At 32.5% G+C, this 18,340-nt stretch overlaps 1 protein-coding gene across 1 annotated transcript; it reads right to left on the bottom strand.

Annotated features, from left to right (window-relative positions):
• Positions 1–184: 184 nt before the first annotated feature.
• Positions 185–3,820, bottom strand: LOC146914356 (receptor kinase-like protein Xa21). Its single transcript, XM_085717209.1, has 3 exons — positions 1,101–3,820; positions 670–1,005; positions 185–559 (listed from the first exon to the last, which is right to left on the bottom strand). The coding sequence occupies exons 1-3, from the start codon at positions 3,799–3,801 to the stop codon at positions 540–542; spliced, it is 3,057 nt and encodes a 1,018-aa protein (XP_085573335.1). The 5' UTR covers positions 3,802–3,820; the 3' UTR covers positions 185–539.
• Between the last annotated feature and the right edge of the window lie 14,520 nt (positions 3,821–18,340).

Below are 18,340 nucleotides of genomic sequence, written 5' to 3'. Positions count from 1 at the left end.
GAGTAGAAGAAAGCAGGGAAAATAGTATGTAAAATAGATACAAAAGCAATATTCAGTTCAATAGAGTAACAAACAGAGTACCCTAAAGCAAAAATAGTATGTTTGTACCCTGTTTATTAACAAGTTATAAACAGGGTACAAACAGACCTGAAATATGCAAATTAAACAAATATAACGATGATTATCAAAAACATGAGAAGAACAAGACGAAGCCTTTTCATAGAGTAACAAACCTAAATGCATACACATCTGAAATCTATATGTTACTCTCATGGGTAACCCTCATGGAGATGAGAAGATTTCGGCTTGTACGAATGTACGTAACTCTTACACCACTGTTGTGGAACACTTGGCCCGTACCATAACTCATGGGTAACCCTCTTGTTTATTTATAGCAACTAGTATGTTCTAAACAAATATACGTTGAACACAATAACAAACTAATAAACTAAGCATAGCCACATGTGATTCCAGCCGAGACCATTCATTTTCTTAACCAAAGTACATTATGCTGCATAACTTCTATTTCCACAGTTGACTTAGAAATTTTGTTCAAGACCTGAAATTAAAATCAAGAAGGCCATTATTACCAATTAAAATTCTAATTCCATAACTAATTAATGAGTTAGTTATAATTCAAATAAGCATAAGAATATCAGTTCATCTCACCAGCTAGAAAGACCTTCTGGATTTTGCTAAGCTCTCTAGTTACATCCACAATATTCATTCTTTCTTTCGGTGATTCCAATGAACAAAGAAGTCCAATCCTAAGAAGTGAAACTAAGCACTCCTCTTCTATTGCTCCTTCTTCAGATCTTGGTAAAAGATCTTGCTCCAAAATCTTTATAAGATTATCAGGAAATGAAATTGTAACAAAGTTATGCAGATTTTGACCATCTTCAAAAAGTTGATCGGTGGGTCTTCTTCCGGTAAGCATTTCCAGCATAAGGATTCCAAAGCTATACATGTCACCACAAGTGGATACTTCTGAACCCATCCCATACTCTAAAATATGTAACAAAAGGTATTATATATATCTACGCCAAAACATATAAATATTAAAAACAAAACAATGGAAGATTCAAGAAATTAAAACAAACCCGGTGGAGCATAACCAACTGTTCCTTTTATTCCGATTGTGCTAGTATTCTTATGAGATGTACCAGAAATGGTTGAGACAAGTCTTGCTATACCGAAATCACTCACATGAGCAACCATGTCATCATCAAGAAGGACATTGCTTGGCTTTAGATCACAATGAAGGACTAATTGCTCACATTCTCGATGAAGATAATGTAATGCAGAAGCAACATCGATGATGATGTTTAATCTATGACCAAGGTTCAATGTTATTGGAGGATTTGCATTCAAAGTCTCAGGATGTAACCACTGTTCTAAGCTTCCATTTTTCATGTATTCAAAAACTAGAGCTTTAAATTCTTGACCTTTGAAATTTGTGCTAGAACAACATGTTAAAACCTTAACCAAATTTCGGTGTCGAATATTTTTGAGTGCATTACATTCAACAATGAAACTCTTGTGAGCTCCCTTTTTCTGGAGGTTCAAGACTTTTACTGCAACAACATTATCTTCTGAAACAATATTTCCTTTGTATACAGAACCAAAACTTCCTGATCCGATCATGTTTCTATCCGAGAATCCATCGGTTCCTACGTGTAATTCTTGGTATGAAACCTTAGCTAGTTGATCAATTGTTGGTGAATCAAAATATCTCTTTTGATTTCTTTTCCTCATAATGTAGATAGTTATGATAAATGAAAGTATGAGAATAAAAGAAACCACACTAACTGTCACTGCTATCAACCTGAACTTGTGTTGTTTTCCATGTTTCCTACCCTTGATAGGGCAAAGTGGTAGATGCAGATGGGAAATACCTCCACAAAGCTTTTTGTTTCCAATCACTTCTATTTGGGTTGCATTTCCAAATACACCATTTGTCGGTACCTCTCCTTCCAACATGTTAAAAGAAACATTCAAATATTCTAGAACGGTGATATTTTGCATACCATCAGGAATTGATCCAGACAATTGATTTCTTGAAAGATCTAAATATCGAAGACCTTTGAGAGAAGCCAAAGAGGACGGTATTGTTCCATTGAAGGAGTTCCTTTGCAAATGAATATATTCCAAGCTTGTGCATTCACCAATTTCCGTCGAAATATCACCAGATAGATGATTCTCAGAGACATCTAATTTTTCAATATTTTTTAACATACCCACTTCTCTTGGTAAGGTACCGCACAAAGAGTTATGTGACAAGTTCAATAAGATTGATAAAGAAAAAAGATTTAAAACCTCTACAGGTATGGTTCCTCTAAGCTTATTATGAGAAAGATCTAGATATTGTAAATTTTGACAGTTTCCTAAGCTTGGAGGAATAATTCCCTGAAACATATTATGATCTAATTCTAAATCAAACAATTGACTGAGATTGCCTATGAAAGGTGGAATATCTCCTGAAAACTTGTTTACCATCAAATATAATGCCTGCATCTTTTGGAACTTCCCAAAAGTAGTTGGAATAATTCCCTCAAAGAAGTTATAATCCATGGCCAAGAGAATTAAGCCACCTAGACATCCTAATTCTGCAGGAACTTTTCCTGATATCTGATTACCCCCTATATATAGTTGTTGAAGTTCAGTGGATAAATTGCCTATGGAATTTGGCAATTGACCTCCAAAATTATTACTAGATATCGAAAGCTCATGTAGTTTACTGCAATTTGTTAAATATTTTAGAAATTCTAAATCCATAGTTGAATTGTTACCTAAATTGTTTGATTCCAAACTTAGAAAGGAAAGATCTTGTAAATTCCCTAGACTTGGAACTTGTCCAACCAAATTCATGTTGCCTCCTAAGTCTAATATTTGTAGGGCAGAAGCATTTGCAATCGAAATAGGGATTGGACCTGAGAATTGATTTCCTGCAAATTCAAATATTTTAAGATTGGGGAGGGTGTGGAACATGTTGGGTGGAAAAGAGCCATGAAAGTTATTTTGTGTTACTGAAAGGGAAATAAGTGATGAGATATTATAAAGACAAGGAGGAATCTTACCGAACAAATTGTTTTCATCGAAAGCTAAAATTATCAAGTGTTTGAGGAAACATATTTCTTGTGGAATATCTCCCCCAAAATTGTTACGAGAAACTGATAGTCTTGTTAAGCTTGAAAGATTTCCTATGAATGAAGGGATTCCACCAGTTAAATTGTTATTCAAAACAGTCATTGCTTGAAGCTTTTTCAAAGAGCCGATTTCAGTTGGTATTTTACCAATGAGATTGTTCCCATTCAAAAACAATAATTTGAGATTGGAGCAATATGTCAGGTTTGTAGGAATCTCACCTACAAAAGAATTGTTGCTGAGAAAAAGTTGTTGCAAATGTAGCAACTGACCCAACTCCTGTGGAATTTCTCCAAAGAAGTTGTTGTCTCCAATGTCGAGAGTTTTCAGAAAAGTGAGATTGCAAACATGGGGAGATAAAGATCCATGTAACTGATATCTTTCTAGGCTCAACTCTATAACTCGTTCATGCATGGGGCTGCATGTGATTCCCTGCCACTTGCAGAAGTGGATGGAAGAATTCCAAGATTCAAGAGCTTTGTATGGGTCACTAGAAATTGATTCTTTGAATTTGAGCAATGCCAAATGATCAGTTTGGTTTCCTATTGCAGCCACTGCCCTATTTTTGTTTGGACCAGACCATATTAAATTTAAGGTAAGCAGAAAAAGGAGATGAAGGTATAAAAGTGTAGGGGACAACAAAGAAAAAGACTTCATTTGGTTTAGAAGAAAGTGATATATGAAATTTAGTTTTGTTTGTGTTCGATAGTTATGATGTGGGAATAGAGAGGGAACATGCATTTAAATACTAGTGTGGGAAGAGCAAATTAAAGAAAATATCTTTCAAAGTGTAAGTCAAGTCAATTGAACGAACAAACAGAGAAGCACGGCACATGGGAGATAATTAATCACCTTTGGATGATTTTTGATGCAAAAGTCATTGATTAAATATATATGTTCAAAGCAAATCTTTCAATCTAAATCAGCAACACTAAGATGGGAAATCAAAAATCACACCTTACAAAAGCGGTAAGTCAAAACAAACAGAATCTTACGAAATCACAAAAACAAACTAAAGACACTGAAAAAATGTGAAAATGACTTATTTAACTATAAAAGAAGGAAAAACAATTTGGAGGGAACCGAGAAATTAATAGAGTACAAAACTTGATTTTACGTCAAAATAAAATTGATGATACTACACATGGATAATTTGCTGCTATCAATTCAAATAATAAGGGTAAATTAGTTTTAAATAACAATCAAATCAAATTTTAATACGTTCTTGACGAAGTTTCTATGATAAAAGCAAATACTACCATTTCAACATGACAATCGTTTCTTTTGGGGTAGAAAACTGGAAGATAATGCCACCCGCCAAACTATGTGGACAACAGCTGATGATGCGACACTTATAATGCAACCCACCAAACTATGTGGACAACTACTGATAATGCTAAGAAATCTCACATAATTCCACTTAAGTTGGATTTCCACTTAAGTTGGATAGGATCTCAATTGCTACCAGATTTTTTCCTTGCAATGGACAACTTTGTAAATGAAATGGGAGAGTTATAATTTTTTATAGCATTACTCTTAAGGAAATTTATCATTTATATAGTATATTCTAAATATTAATTAAAGTTAGTGTTTGTTAAACATAAAAGTAAGAAGCCATTGGAATAATTTTCTTTTCTTGTTGTTTAATCTAAGTTTTATTTTTTCTCTTAAAGAAGAAAATTCATGTTCTTAAATTTTAATATCTTAGAGATTTTTTTAATTCATAAACAAATATATCACTTAAATTTTGCATATGTTTCAAGAATGGAAGTTGCAAGAATGAAATTACAATTAGATGTGGCCATAAAAGGATTTTTTTTTTGTGGTCGGGGTTTGAACTCCGAATCTTGCATATATTATGCATTGTCCAATATAATAGGATTATAATATGGGACCCATCTCCCGGTATCAATATATTATTCCCTAATGGAGGCAAAAACATTTTTTTTTATTGCAATTTCTATGTGTGTCTTTATTGTACATCTTGATCTTTAAATATATTTTTCCTTTATTTAATAAAAGACATAGTTGACAATTTTAAAACAGTTAATTTAAAGAGTTACAACGCCTTGTAAATTTAGGGTGTTTTGATTTGTTAAATATAACAAGGCGCAACACCGGGTAGAAACCCATGTCGTTGGCCTATAATTTATTAACCCATAATTCCTTTCGATGCGTCAAAGCGTGGGTCTGTTTTGCAGGTATCGTCGTCCACCACCGTAACTGTCATCGGAAACCTCATCAGAGCATATCCTCCATTGCACCAGTTCACCACAACACGAGTACCGTAACTAAATCATCCTTGACCTTTGTTCCCACACAAATCACTTTTCGATGACCAGAACTCATTTCGCCCGCTTTGAGAATGTCGCTACATATCCCTGCTTTGCCATACAAGTCTTTTAAGATTGTGATGCTCTTATTCTCTCTCCTATGCTGAAAGATAACATGAATACAAATCTTTCTCTACTCCTGGAGAAAGCTCCGCCATTGCTCTTTCCCCATCTCACAAACATTTCATTGTTGTCGCTCCTCCTCTACAAAACATGTGGTCAAACACCAGATGTTGAACGGGAAGTGTAGCTCAATAGGATCAAAACGCCTCCGATGGAGGTGGCGAGGTGGAAGATCATTGAAATGCTTGTAGTTGATCTAATTAAGGAGCCATGGCGTAGCCTACGACATGAGAGACCTATCCTAGGGTTCGACAACGACCAAATGGTAGGCAGTGCCAGACCTATCCTATGGTGATCATAGCTGCAATAGCTGGCCATGATGTCTCCCTAATCTTGGTCGACAAAGGGACCTCATATGACATTATGTATGAGGAACTGTTCATGAAACTTGGGTTGATGGTCCAATAACCCATCCCTGGGGGGCCACTGAGTTCTTGGTAACGTTTGATGAAGGGAACTCCGAACGAACAGTGAGAGTCCACTTCCATGGCGTCCCCGTGCAAGTTTGTATCCAACAGCATTCTTGGAGTCCACTTCCACCTCAAACATATCTTCTCATTGAATGATAACATAAACATGTTCAATGCTATATTGCAATAATGGTTTGATACTTTAATAAATAGAAACTTGGAATGGACATTAAACCTTTTTTTACTGAAACATTACAACATTGAAATAGCACAAAATTAATGCATTCCATAACATGAACTCACATTCTGTGGCTAGAAACGCATTATATCATTTTGCACTGGAAAAATTTTCCCAAAATAAATTCATTGACTTTCTTTTTCCTTTCAAACATGAACACTATCATGGTTTAAACATGATCCTTACTGTACTACACTCATTTAGGGCATCAGACGTTATGTTATTTAAAGAGTGGACAATGCATATCATTATTGTCTTCAACATTCTCCCTTCCACTTGAGGGACTTCAAAAGTAATAGATTAACCCTCGCAATTGAAGGTTAACCAATATTATTCTCATCCATATTCTGTAAAAGTGAAAATAGGCTTAATGTTTTTTTGTCAAGTTTATTAATAATGTCACTCAACAATTAAAGATGTGATTTTTTTTATCATTAGATGATTAATCGTATGTGTTGTTGAAATAAGAATTATGCAGAAGAAAAAATGCTTAGCTTGGATTCTTAAATCAGTCTGCCATTCCGGCCTAAAGTACTATACAACAAGAATAAAAGTGAGGGTTCATGAAATTCATGAACATGACGATGAAGACAAAATCAGAGTTAAATTGAGAGAATCAGAAAACTGAAAAACAGAAAATTTGTGCACTAGACTAGTGTACTTGCTGAACAAGTAAGATGTGCATTTACTTGAATTCTAAAGTTTAACAAGGGTTTCATATTTCCATTTGATATTTATGCCATGATAATAAAAAATTGTGCAGTGTATGTGTGGTGGAAAATCATTTAAAAATAATATGTTTGGAATTCCACAATTTTTAATTTCTAAATATTTTACACATACAGAAAACAATTGTATATATTATACTTACATTACATGTAATTCTTTAAGAGGAAATCAACAACCATAACAATGAGGTCATGAATACATAATGTAGAGAGAGAACCAGAGAAACAGAAAAACCTGTAAAATGCTTTATGTTAGATTACTGGTGACCTAGCAAATCATTCCCATTTGTATTAGAACAGAGTTTAAGTAATCATTTGATCCGGAAACGTGCAATTGACCGCGTCGTTCAATTAATGCAGAAGTTTTCATATTTCATCGTTGTGAAGTAGTTGAAGTCGATTCCAATTCCTTCACAAGTGTGGCATATAAAGCATCCAAAATAATTTTTGTATCTTCGGAAAGTTGAAGGTCTGAGCCACACTCTAACCCACAGGCTTCAAAGCCCTGAAAGATGGTTAGAACAAGAATGGTTCTACAATTCTTTTAGGGTTTTGATGATAACAAAGTATTGAAGAACAATTGGAATACCTGGGCAATCTGTGAGTTCTAGCTTTTTGAGATTACGCAAGTTTGAGAAGTCAGGGGTTTGTGTAAGATAATGACAGTGACTAAGATTAAGAATTTTCAGCTTCTCCATCCTCTGCAAGAACATAAACAAAGAAAGAGAAGACATACGGAAAAAGTTTTATATCATAAACGAAAGCAACTACTATGTATCACTTATAACCTTAAAAGTTGAAAGTAAAATATTTACATTAGGTTTGTCTTTATTTATTTCTAATACCAACAATAAACATTTGTTTAGTATTACTTTTAAAAAAAACTTCAAAACAAAGAGGCATTTTTGTAAATAATATTGTCGTGGAAATTATGAAAAGCAATGTCTAAAAATTTTGCTGATAGTTCAAAGATCTACAATGATACTTTATCCTTTTCTATTTATAAGCTCTTTCAATACTTTTGAAATTAAACATTTTGCATGTGACTATTACTAAATGGGTTTTTCTAACATGTGCAAATTTGCACATGATAAGAAGTTTAAAGTAGTAAGTTTGTATTGGAACTTGTGCATTTTATATTAGATATATAACTTTTTAATAAATAATTATGGTTTTCAATAAAAAGTTGCTACTTTTAATATCCTTATCATGTGCAAGTTTGCACATGTTAGACAAACCCTTACTAAATTGTATAGATGTCTTCAATATTGAATTTTCATCTCCAAAGATAAATTAGTAATATTAGTTTGGATATATTTAGAAAAAAAATTAATAAATACACTGAGTAATTTGTATTGAAGCTCATAATTGGGGACAACTTTGTTTCAAAATGGGGATTATAATTAGGGATAAAGGTAGTATTAGTACTACAATGCTCATACACAATTAAATTGATTTAAATAAGAATTACAACTTCAATTACAATTATAGACTATTCGTTTATTACTATTATTACAATTCGAGACTATTGATTTAAATGCTTTATTTGAGTATACTTTGTCAACTCTATTCCCTCTAAGTATGTCCATGTTTTTGCTAGTCATAAACTAATAATCAACCGAGTTAATTTCAACAAAGGCGGACGGGGGATTCAAGGATTCCCTAATTGTCTTTATACTTCTGAACCACAAGACATATTCTCGTATTTGGCAGGTCAATTAAAACCTTACAAACCACTTCATCTTTTCTAAATTCTATACTTCTAATAAATTCCACCAATTATCAAGTTGAAAGACAATCCCCTTGGAGACGATAACTTACTACATTGTTACATGATACGATTCGGTACACTTTCCGAATTTTATGTTATTACATGATACGATTTGGTACAGTTGCCGAATTCTAATTTCACACCACTAAGGTGTTTACAAGGTGTTCGGATTGTATAGTCCAAAAAAAAAAAAAAAAAAGGAACACGCCCTAATTTTTGGGGTGTTCAGATTATAAAATCCGAAATGGTGAAAAACTCATTTTTCCACCCAAAATAGGGGGAAACCTCATTTAGGATTATAGAATCCAAAAATCCCACAGTCATTTTCGTAAAAAAGAAATAAAAAAAATAGGGTGTAGGGGAGGGCAAGGTGGAAAAAGAAATAGTCAATAAGAAAAGGAGATGTGGTTAAAAAGGCGGGCCTTGTCCAAACAAGATATAATGAAGGGTCCCATATGTGCACTATGCTTCTTGGACCCGTGAAGCTCGTCAACAAAATTTAACCTATGTACTCCAACAACTCCTCAAGTGACCTCTTTATAAATGTGTTCCTAGGTTAACTGTTACAATACGAGCAATCGGCGCCGCTTACATTCATCATATTTGTGATTTCATTTTAGTCGAATTAATTATGTGTGTGTATTCGATCTATAAGGACTTTTATCTTATTTTGTCAGATATTGATATATAGTTATTGTTGGATTATTTTCTCTTGTTTAATCTTATGTATTTTTCCTACTAGATCTACGGTGAGGCAGAAAAACAAGATCCAAGGACTATTTTTAGTTTTTGCGATCTCCATGACAAATCTCTGATATGATCTCATTGATTAAATATTGAAAAAAGGTAAGCCTAAAAGAAACATGATTTTATTTTAATTTTTAATAATTATTAAATTAATATATAATCTCCTAATCTATTATATTTTATTTTGAATTAATTGATTTTATTTCAATGACTAATATTTTATATAGTTTATCTATTTGATATTATTTATTATGTTTTTTTATATTTTTTGAAGGTAATTTAGAAATTAGGAGAAATTTGAAAGTAGCAATCCAGTACTTGATTTATAAGTACAATAATATTTTTTATCCTATTTTGACTGGATAGTGTGTATTTTCATTTTGTGTTGTCATTGTTGAATCACAGGTTTGATAATGCTGGATCTTTATTGGTGGGATTTTTAATTTGTTGTGTAGTAATTCATTCTGCTCATACATGTGTTTTTAAGGTTCCTTCTGTTCTCCTGCCATTGCTTCGAGAAACGCTTATCGGCAACGAGAAAAATTATTGGCAAATGCTCATAGTTGTGAGATGCATTCAAAGTCGGAATTCATTTGATTCAATCTACAACAATATAGCGTGATCAACTTCGTTGTAAGTTATAAACTATTATCCCCTTGAAACCGTCCACAAGTGGCAAGGTTGCTGAGAGTGGAGGAAAGTGTGTGTTTGTGACTGTGTATGGATGGGTTGCCTTGTGGACTGTTAAGAAAAAAAAACTGAATGGAACTAGGCTGGTGTAGCACTTACCACACCAGGCCTAGTTCAGATCCGCCCCTGGTGACTAAGTGTTTGAGGGATATTTGCAGAAGCATGAACATTTTGTTGGTATAAAATACATTGATATGTCAACTTTATAATTTGTGCGAAAACTGTTCAAATAAATTTTGTTGAGGGACATATTAATTTGTGAGAATTTACTTTGTACATTTATTATGTGAAACCAAGTTGATATGAGTGTGCAATGATAGCATTGATTTGTTAAATTTTGTTTGATTGTGGAATATTATTTAATTATATTATTAGAGAAAAAAATTGAGAAACTTATAGAGATACATATATGATATGCATGAGTGAAATAAGTGCAATAAAGATGTTGTCGCTTAAAATTAATTTAAGCAGCTGAATATATTGTTTGTGGCACTTGATAAAACTCATGAGATATATATTGAGATACACCTTAGAATATTGATGATATATATTTTGGATTATCCATTGTATTAAAATAATACAATGATGTTTGATTTATTTATGTGTGGATTTATTTTCTCCAATGTGGGGGTGTCGTCACTTGAAAATAATTCAAGTAGACTAATAAAAATCCACAAATGAGTCTATATTTACCCAATGTGGGGCGTTGTCGCTTGGAAGCATTTTCAAGTAGACATGTGCAATAAATCTAAAAATAGATTTAATTTTCTCCTATGTGGGGGTGCTGTTGCTTAGAATTTATTTAAGCAAACCTATGATAATATATCATAGATGATGATTTGATAATATATATGAGATACTGACTGAGAGACGTCTTAGTCAATGTATTATTTGTGATTTGTTGATACAGCTGCTGTATAGTGAAAAATACTTTTACATCGAAAGGGGATGAATTATGTCCAATACAAAAATTGAGAGTGATGGTAACCCAACATAAATTGTGAAAATTCACAAGGTTATGTTCATATGGGTAAGGACAAGTCTCTTGTCAATTTGTTGAGACACTATCCATTTTAATTTTGAGAATTCATCCCTATGTGTAGGATAGTGTATAGCGTTGAAGGTTGAGTTTATAAACTCTTAATAAATCTATAGCTCATATATTTGAGTGGAGTGCTTGACTGTGGTGTACACTTGATAGATTTGCCTATATGAGTGTTGGAGGTGGGGCCGCCTCTATGAATGTTTGGGCAGACTTTCTAGAGCCACTCATGAAATCCAGGCATAGGTGCAAGGTCAAAATGCACCACACCACGTTGAACAACTCTGGACGAGAGGTCAATGTGCGTGATGAGGTCACTGATTTCATTTTCTCTATGTGCTAGTGCTTATGCATTGATTTTTCCGCTTATGCATTGATTTTTCCGCTTTTGGGAACACCTAAAACTCTAAAATAAATTGCGGAGGATTGTTGGAGTTTTATTTGATAATTTATTTTATAGTTAATTATATTAATTAATAATTATATCAATAATTTTGCTAGTAACTAAGTCTTGTAACCGACTAAAAAAACGCTTTTTATTTTTCCCTATTCCTTGTTAAACAACCGTTGCAAGCTTTGACCATGTAACTTTTACTCTTAGTTATTGCCCTGATTTTTCGGTTTCTTTTCCAATTAAAATGGAACTTCTTTGTATGTGTACATGGAGCAAATAAATAAATATTTATCCTTCAAAATCCAATATCATATTATTTTAAACTTCGCAGCGGAATAATTTCAACAACTTAAATAAACCTTTGGCACAAGGGCCTCAACATAAAATCTCATAATATCTTGGTTCAGCAATAATTCATGAAAAACTTTCAAAGTAATACGTGAGGAATAGAAAGACAATAAAAAAATTCTCATCCCGGTACGTATCAGAGCACCTAAGGACACAGTGAGAGATAGTCACCCACGACCGCAGCTAATCTTGATTACTTGCAAGTTACCCATACGAAGAGCAACATTTTCAAGCAAAAGGGGTGAAATTTCTCAAACAATAATATTAAGCTCATAAATAATAAATTACATTTAACAATATAAACATCTTATAATTTAACAATTATAATCAAATACATAGACGTCATCATTTCATCTTAGCAATATATCATCATATAGCAGTCACAATCATCGTCACATATCATCATACTAAAAGACATCACAAGGTAATTCATTAAAACATCACAACTTAACAACATGACTTGACAATGAATCTAGACTCGACTATGCAACTCTTAACGTCTTAAACCATCTTGAATCATCATGAAATGCAAATGCATGTGGTACCATTCTAGGGCATAAGCCTTCATCGTTGTTGAGCAAAAGCTCCTAGGGCATAATCCCTCATTGTCGTTGACCAAAAGCTCCTAGGGCATGAGCCCTCGTCTTTGGTTGAGCAAAAGCTCCAGGGCATAAGCCCTCATCTTTAAATGAGTATGCATGGACTCAACATCTTACGTCTTAGAAACTTCATGAACACCTTACAACTCTTTGACTTAGATCGACATTTATATCTTAATAAAGATTAACAACAACATATGCAGCACATATTAATTCATATCATATCAGTATCATGGTACAACAGCATCAAACGATAAACATCGACATCTTAAACATCGCATCAACATAAGCATCATAATAACACATAATGCATATACGATTATATATATAATCAGTAACAACATTAAATCATCTTATAACAACTTCACAGATAATCATTAATATTGTATTCAAACATCAACAATTCGTCATATAACATCGTATTCAAATATCAACAATTCATCATATATCATCGTATTCAACTATCAACAATTCATCATGCATCTTTGTAAGAACATAAATAATCATGCACAACATATCTTCATGTCAAACCAAGGCTACTAGAAAGATATCACAATTATCAACAACTTTCATGTTTACAACAAAGATCAATTCAAAACAGAAACATATGAACAAAACGCAAAAACATGAAACAGAGAATGCTGTCACTGTGCAATTTCGTAAGACCTCCTTGTAGTATTTTCATCATAACTCAAAGACCAAACATTATTTTCATGTCAAACAAAAGCCACTGGAAGGCTAACAAAATTATCTAAAACTTTCATGTTTATACCTAAGACCAATTATGTACTGATCAATACCAGTTTTCATTTTAACTTCGGAAAAATTGTGCTGAAAGTCCATAAAAATACACTGTGACCTACGTGCAGTAATTTGACCATGACTCAAGTTTTATAAATCCTTTTGAAGTCAAACCAACGGCATTAGAAAGCTAACATCCATACCTACAACTTTCATGTTTACACCTAAAGCCAATTCAAAACTGAAATGTGTGAAAAAGATGCAAAAACATGAAATAGAGAATGCTGTCAGAGATAGCTCTCGGGAAAACTCCATTTTTCATCCCAAAATCCCAATTTTGAATCCCCTAAGCCCAAATCTGGTCCCAAAGTTTGTTTAAACGTTTCTAAACATGAAAAGACACCAAATCCATATAAAACTTGAACTAAAACACCCTTTCAACAAAAATCACCATTTGCCCCATTTTTCATGAAAACCTTAAAGAACAACATAAATTCACTTCAAGCTCTATGATTATGATTACCCATGGATTATCTAAGGTCTGTACACAATTTCTACATCAATCTAACAAATTCTCATAATCTGATCATCAATTCTCTCTATGAACCCTAATTCGCAAATTCTCACAAACTAATCCTAGAACATGTTAATTGTAAATTCAGAATTACAGACTTAATATTACCGAATGATAGTCTCACCCTTATCTTAGAATTATCGATTGGCAACCCTTCTCTTGGTTCTTCTCTCCTCTTGTTCTCTTCTCTCTAAATCCTTGTTTTTGCATATGTTAGTCTTTCAACATAATATCTCCTCTATTTATAAAACTAACTTCTCTTCTTTCTATTTCAGCCCCCAAATCTACTTATTATAATAATTATATTTCTCCACTAAATATAGTCTCCCACTAAATATATTCTTCCACTAAATATATTCTCTCACTAAATATATTAATACACCAAATAACACATAATAGCATATTTCATCAAAATGTATATGTATATAATATTTTAACACCAAATAAAAAATATATATCTACATCAAATAACAAATATATTTCTATACAAAATAACAAATATATTTCTACACAAAATAACAAATATATTTCTACACCAGATAACATATATATTTCTACACAAAATAACAAATATATTTCTACACCAAACTTTCTAAATTCACAAAACAGCCCCACAACTCAATATTTATTTTATTTTTAAATCTTATTTTATTAAATGATAAAATAGTCTCCCACTAAATATATTCTTCCACTAAATATATTCTCTCACTAAATATATTAATACACCAAATAACACATAATAGCATATTTCATCAAAATGTATATGTATATAATATTTTAACACCAAATAAAAAATATATATCTACATCAAATAACAAATATATTTCTATACAAAATAACAAATATATTTCTACACAAAATAACAAATATATTTCTACACCAGATAACATATATATTTCTACACAAAATAACAAATATATTTCTACACCAAACTTTCTAAATTCACAAAACAGCCCCACAACTCAATATTTATTTTATTTTTAAATCTTATTTTATTAAATGATAAAATAAGTCACAACATCTCATAAAATTCTCTAAAATCACATAATTCATATAAATCACATAAATCACATCGATTATATAAATATAATCTAAAAACTCATAAATCACGTCAATCATATAAACATATCTTAAAACTCATTTAAAATAATTAAATAATCGAAATGGGCATTGCAAAGGCCTCATCAAAACATCTCGTAATAATCCAAAAACTAAATCATAGTCATGTAAAATCATAAGCAGTACGTAAGGAATAGAAAATAACCACAAAAGTCCCCATCTCGTTACGTATCAGAGAACCTAAAGACACAGTGAGAGATAGCCACTCACGACAGCAATCAACAATAATATTAAGCATATAATTCAACAATTATAATTAACAACATAAACATCATCAAAATAAAACAACAACAAACATGTTAAACCCTATTTCTCAAAATCCCAAAACTCTTAACCTACGACTTGCTAAACCCAATTTCAGAATCATATGACTTAGAATTAGAGAAAGTTAGTCCCACCCTTACCTCAGTTTGATTGATTGCAATGATTCCACAGACTTCTCTTATCTGGTTCTTCTCTTCTCTAGGTTTCTCCTCTTTCTCTAGGTTTCTCCTCTTTCTCCAAAAAAAACAGTTTGCACGTAATCCTTATTTTCTAACTCTAACTCTCCTCTTTATATATAAATCCTTAACCTACTTATTTTCCCTTATTTTCAATTCTGCCCCAAAGCCTCATTATTCTAAATAATTATATTTTTCCACTAAATATATTCTTCCACTAAATATATTCTTCCACTAAATATATTCTTCAACTAATTATATTCTCCCACTAAATATATTCTAATAAATAATAAAATAAAGCCACTCAATAAAATATCAACATATCACATAATTAAATAAATCATATAATTCGACTCTATCTCAAAAAATATAATTAAATAACAAGGAGGGCGTTACAGTGTGTATTTTCATTTTTTCATTTTGAGTTTTAGATCCATTTTTTAAAATGAATTTCACTATTTTATGTCAAGATCAAACATATGGCTGCGTGAATTTGTGGTTATCTTGATTGCATATAGAATTTGTGAAGGTTCTCTAGTTAACCAATTATATTGTTTTTTTTTTAAGAAACCAATTATATTATTGTTGATCTAGATCATTCAATTAAGATCATAATCATATTATTATGAAAAATATTCAACAGATACTTGCAACCCCTCACATGAATTATAATCATGAGAAAGATGCGCCCATTACTCCACTAGAAGCTCGAAGATTTTCTATCACTAAAAGTGCAAACCATTGGACAATGGAAATGAGCAAACGAGATGATAATCAAGCTGGAGATGTTGTGATAAATTATATGTTACTCTTGCTGTAGAATTGTTTATGTTGTATGAGTACCTCAAATATGAACGATTATGCAGTGGAACAACTAAACTAAATTCTTTCATTGATTTCCATCTTAGATTTGAGATACTGCATCAAAATCGGTGACAATACTATAGAAACAATCGACAAAAACTGCAAACACTTGGAAGTTTTGTGTCAGAATATGCATCTTTTAGAAACTTTAAGAAAACCCTTTGTAGAGGCTGAAATATTCACAATTGTGTCTGCTATGCTAAAGAGATCATAGCAGATACAATTCTGAATGCTTCAGCATCTTCGAAGGGTTTTCCCAACGTTTCTAACAGATTTATATTTCGACAGAAAACTTCCAAGCATTTGCAGTTCTTGTTTCTATGGCATTGCCACCAATTTTGATGCAATATCTCAAATCTAAGATGGAAATCATTGAAGGCTTTCGGTTTACTTGTTCTACTGCATAATCGTTCATATTGCATCTTGGCAGGCACAAGTTTTGGAGAGAACCAGCATTTTCAGCAATGAAGGTAAAAACCCTTTCAGCCTGTATATTAGAAACACCGAGTCACTTCTTACAAATAGAAGAAAAACTACGACTTGGCATCAAAGAAAAGATAGTAAGTCAATTTATACATCAAAGAAAGTATGAAGTATGAATCGAATCACTCCTTGCTTCCTAAACTGAATTGCAAATGAGTAACAAACAGAGGATTGTTTGAATGATTTTGGTACTTGATCTTGGTTGAAGAACAAGGGTTGAGAAGAAGAAAGTTTATCATCATCATCATCAAGGGATTGAAGATTCAATTGGGGTTTGATTTTGTTGTAATGTTTTCTTCTTGTATACCCTTTTTGCATAAGAAAATTAATATCTCAATGCCATTTGAAATTAGTGGTACATGTACCCATAGCAAAGACGATTGTATACACTTTCTTCCCTCTCTTTTACTTTGTGTTGTTATAAATTGTGCAGAAAATTATATGCAAAAACAGAAAATTTGTTGGGTTTGCCATTTAATAAAATTAATCTTTCATGAAATTTGATCAAGAAAGATTATGTATTTTAATGAAATTATAGCTTTAAAGATTGAATCAAAACATGGTGCAAATTACATACAAGGTCTTTGTTGAATGTCTGAACCATATTTTTTGTGCTGAATTGGAGATTGTCAAAAGACAAGTTTTTCTGAAAACATTGATTCAATAAGCCAAAAGAGGATAAATTAAAATACTCAAATTAATTTGAATAGTTTTGGTTAAATTTCTTATAATCATTTGTAGTCCATATTGTATTTGACACGTTTTGTCACGGACGGTTTAATTAGATTTGCAGTGAAGGGAATATCCAATTCAATTTTATATCGTCTCGATGAGCTTTTGGAAACTAAAGAAATAAGTATTTCTGTTTCAGACTGAATAGAAGCCCATATCGTCAGCCTAATATATGAAGGGTTGTTAACCTATAATTCCTTTACAAGCGTCGGAGCGTGTGTTTGTTTTGCAGCTATCGTCGTCCATCATTGTAACTATCACCGAAAACCGCATTGAAGCATCTCCTCTACCGTATTTGTCCACCACAATACATATATCGTAATTGAATCGTCTTTGAGCTATGTTCCCAAACAAATAACTTTCCGAAGACCGGAACTGATTTCGCCTGCTTCAAGAATACCTCCACAAAATCCCGTTTTGCGGCAAAAATCTTGCGAGATTATGCGGCTCTTATTCTCTCTCCTACGCTTAAAGATAACAGGAACAAAATTCTTCTCCTACTCCTAGAGAAAGCACCACCATCGCTCTTTCGCTAGCTCACAAACAAATCGTTGTTGTCGCTCCTCCTCTACAAAACATCATGTGATTCCACAAGATAAAATGTGTCTCAGTAGGATCCATTACAAGAGGACTCCCAAAACGCCTTCGAAAGAGGCAAAAAAGAGGAAGATCATTGATATGCTCGTAGTTGATCTAATTAGGGACTCAGGGCGGAGCCTTAGACATGAGAAACCTATCCTAGGGTCGACAACAACAAAATGGTAGGCGGTGACAGATCTATCGTCTGGTGATCATAGCTGCAATGGTCGGCCATGAAGTC

The sequence above is a fragment of the Medicago sativa genome, chromosome 6, assembly GCF_051527215.1.
Source record: "Medicago sativa cultivar Bolivia chromosome 6, Bolivia_mono, whole genome shotgun sequence".
Classification (NCBI taxonomy): domain Eukaryota; kingdom Viridiplantae; phylum Streptophyta; class Magnoliopsida; order Fabales; family Fabaceae; genus Medicago; species Medicago sativa.
Note: the sequence above shows the minus strand (reverse complement) of the source record. Positions and strands in the feature narration are given on the sequence as shown.

What these genes read in the sequence shown, in the direction of transcription:
- LOC146914356 (XM_085717209.1), bottom strand. Translation starts at nt 3,801, where the DNA reads ATGAAGTCTTTTTCTTTGTTGTCCCCTACACTTTTATACCTTCATCTC. An exon ending in AGTTGGTTATGCTCCACCGG is followed by an intron (nt 1,006 to 1,100) that starts GTTTGTTTTAAT and finishes TACATATTTTAG; the next exon opens with AGTATGGGATGGGTTCAGAA. An exon ending in CCAGAAGGTCTTTCTAGCTG is followed by an intron (nt 560 to 669) that starts GTGAGATGAACT and finishes TTTTAATTTCAG; the next exon opens with GTCTTGAACAAAATTTCTAA.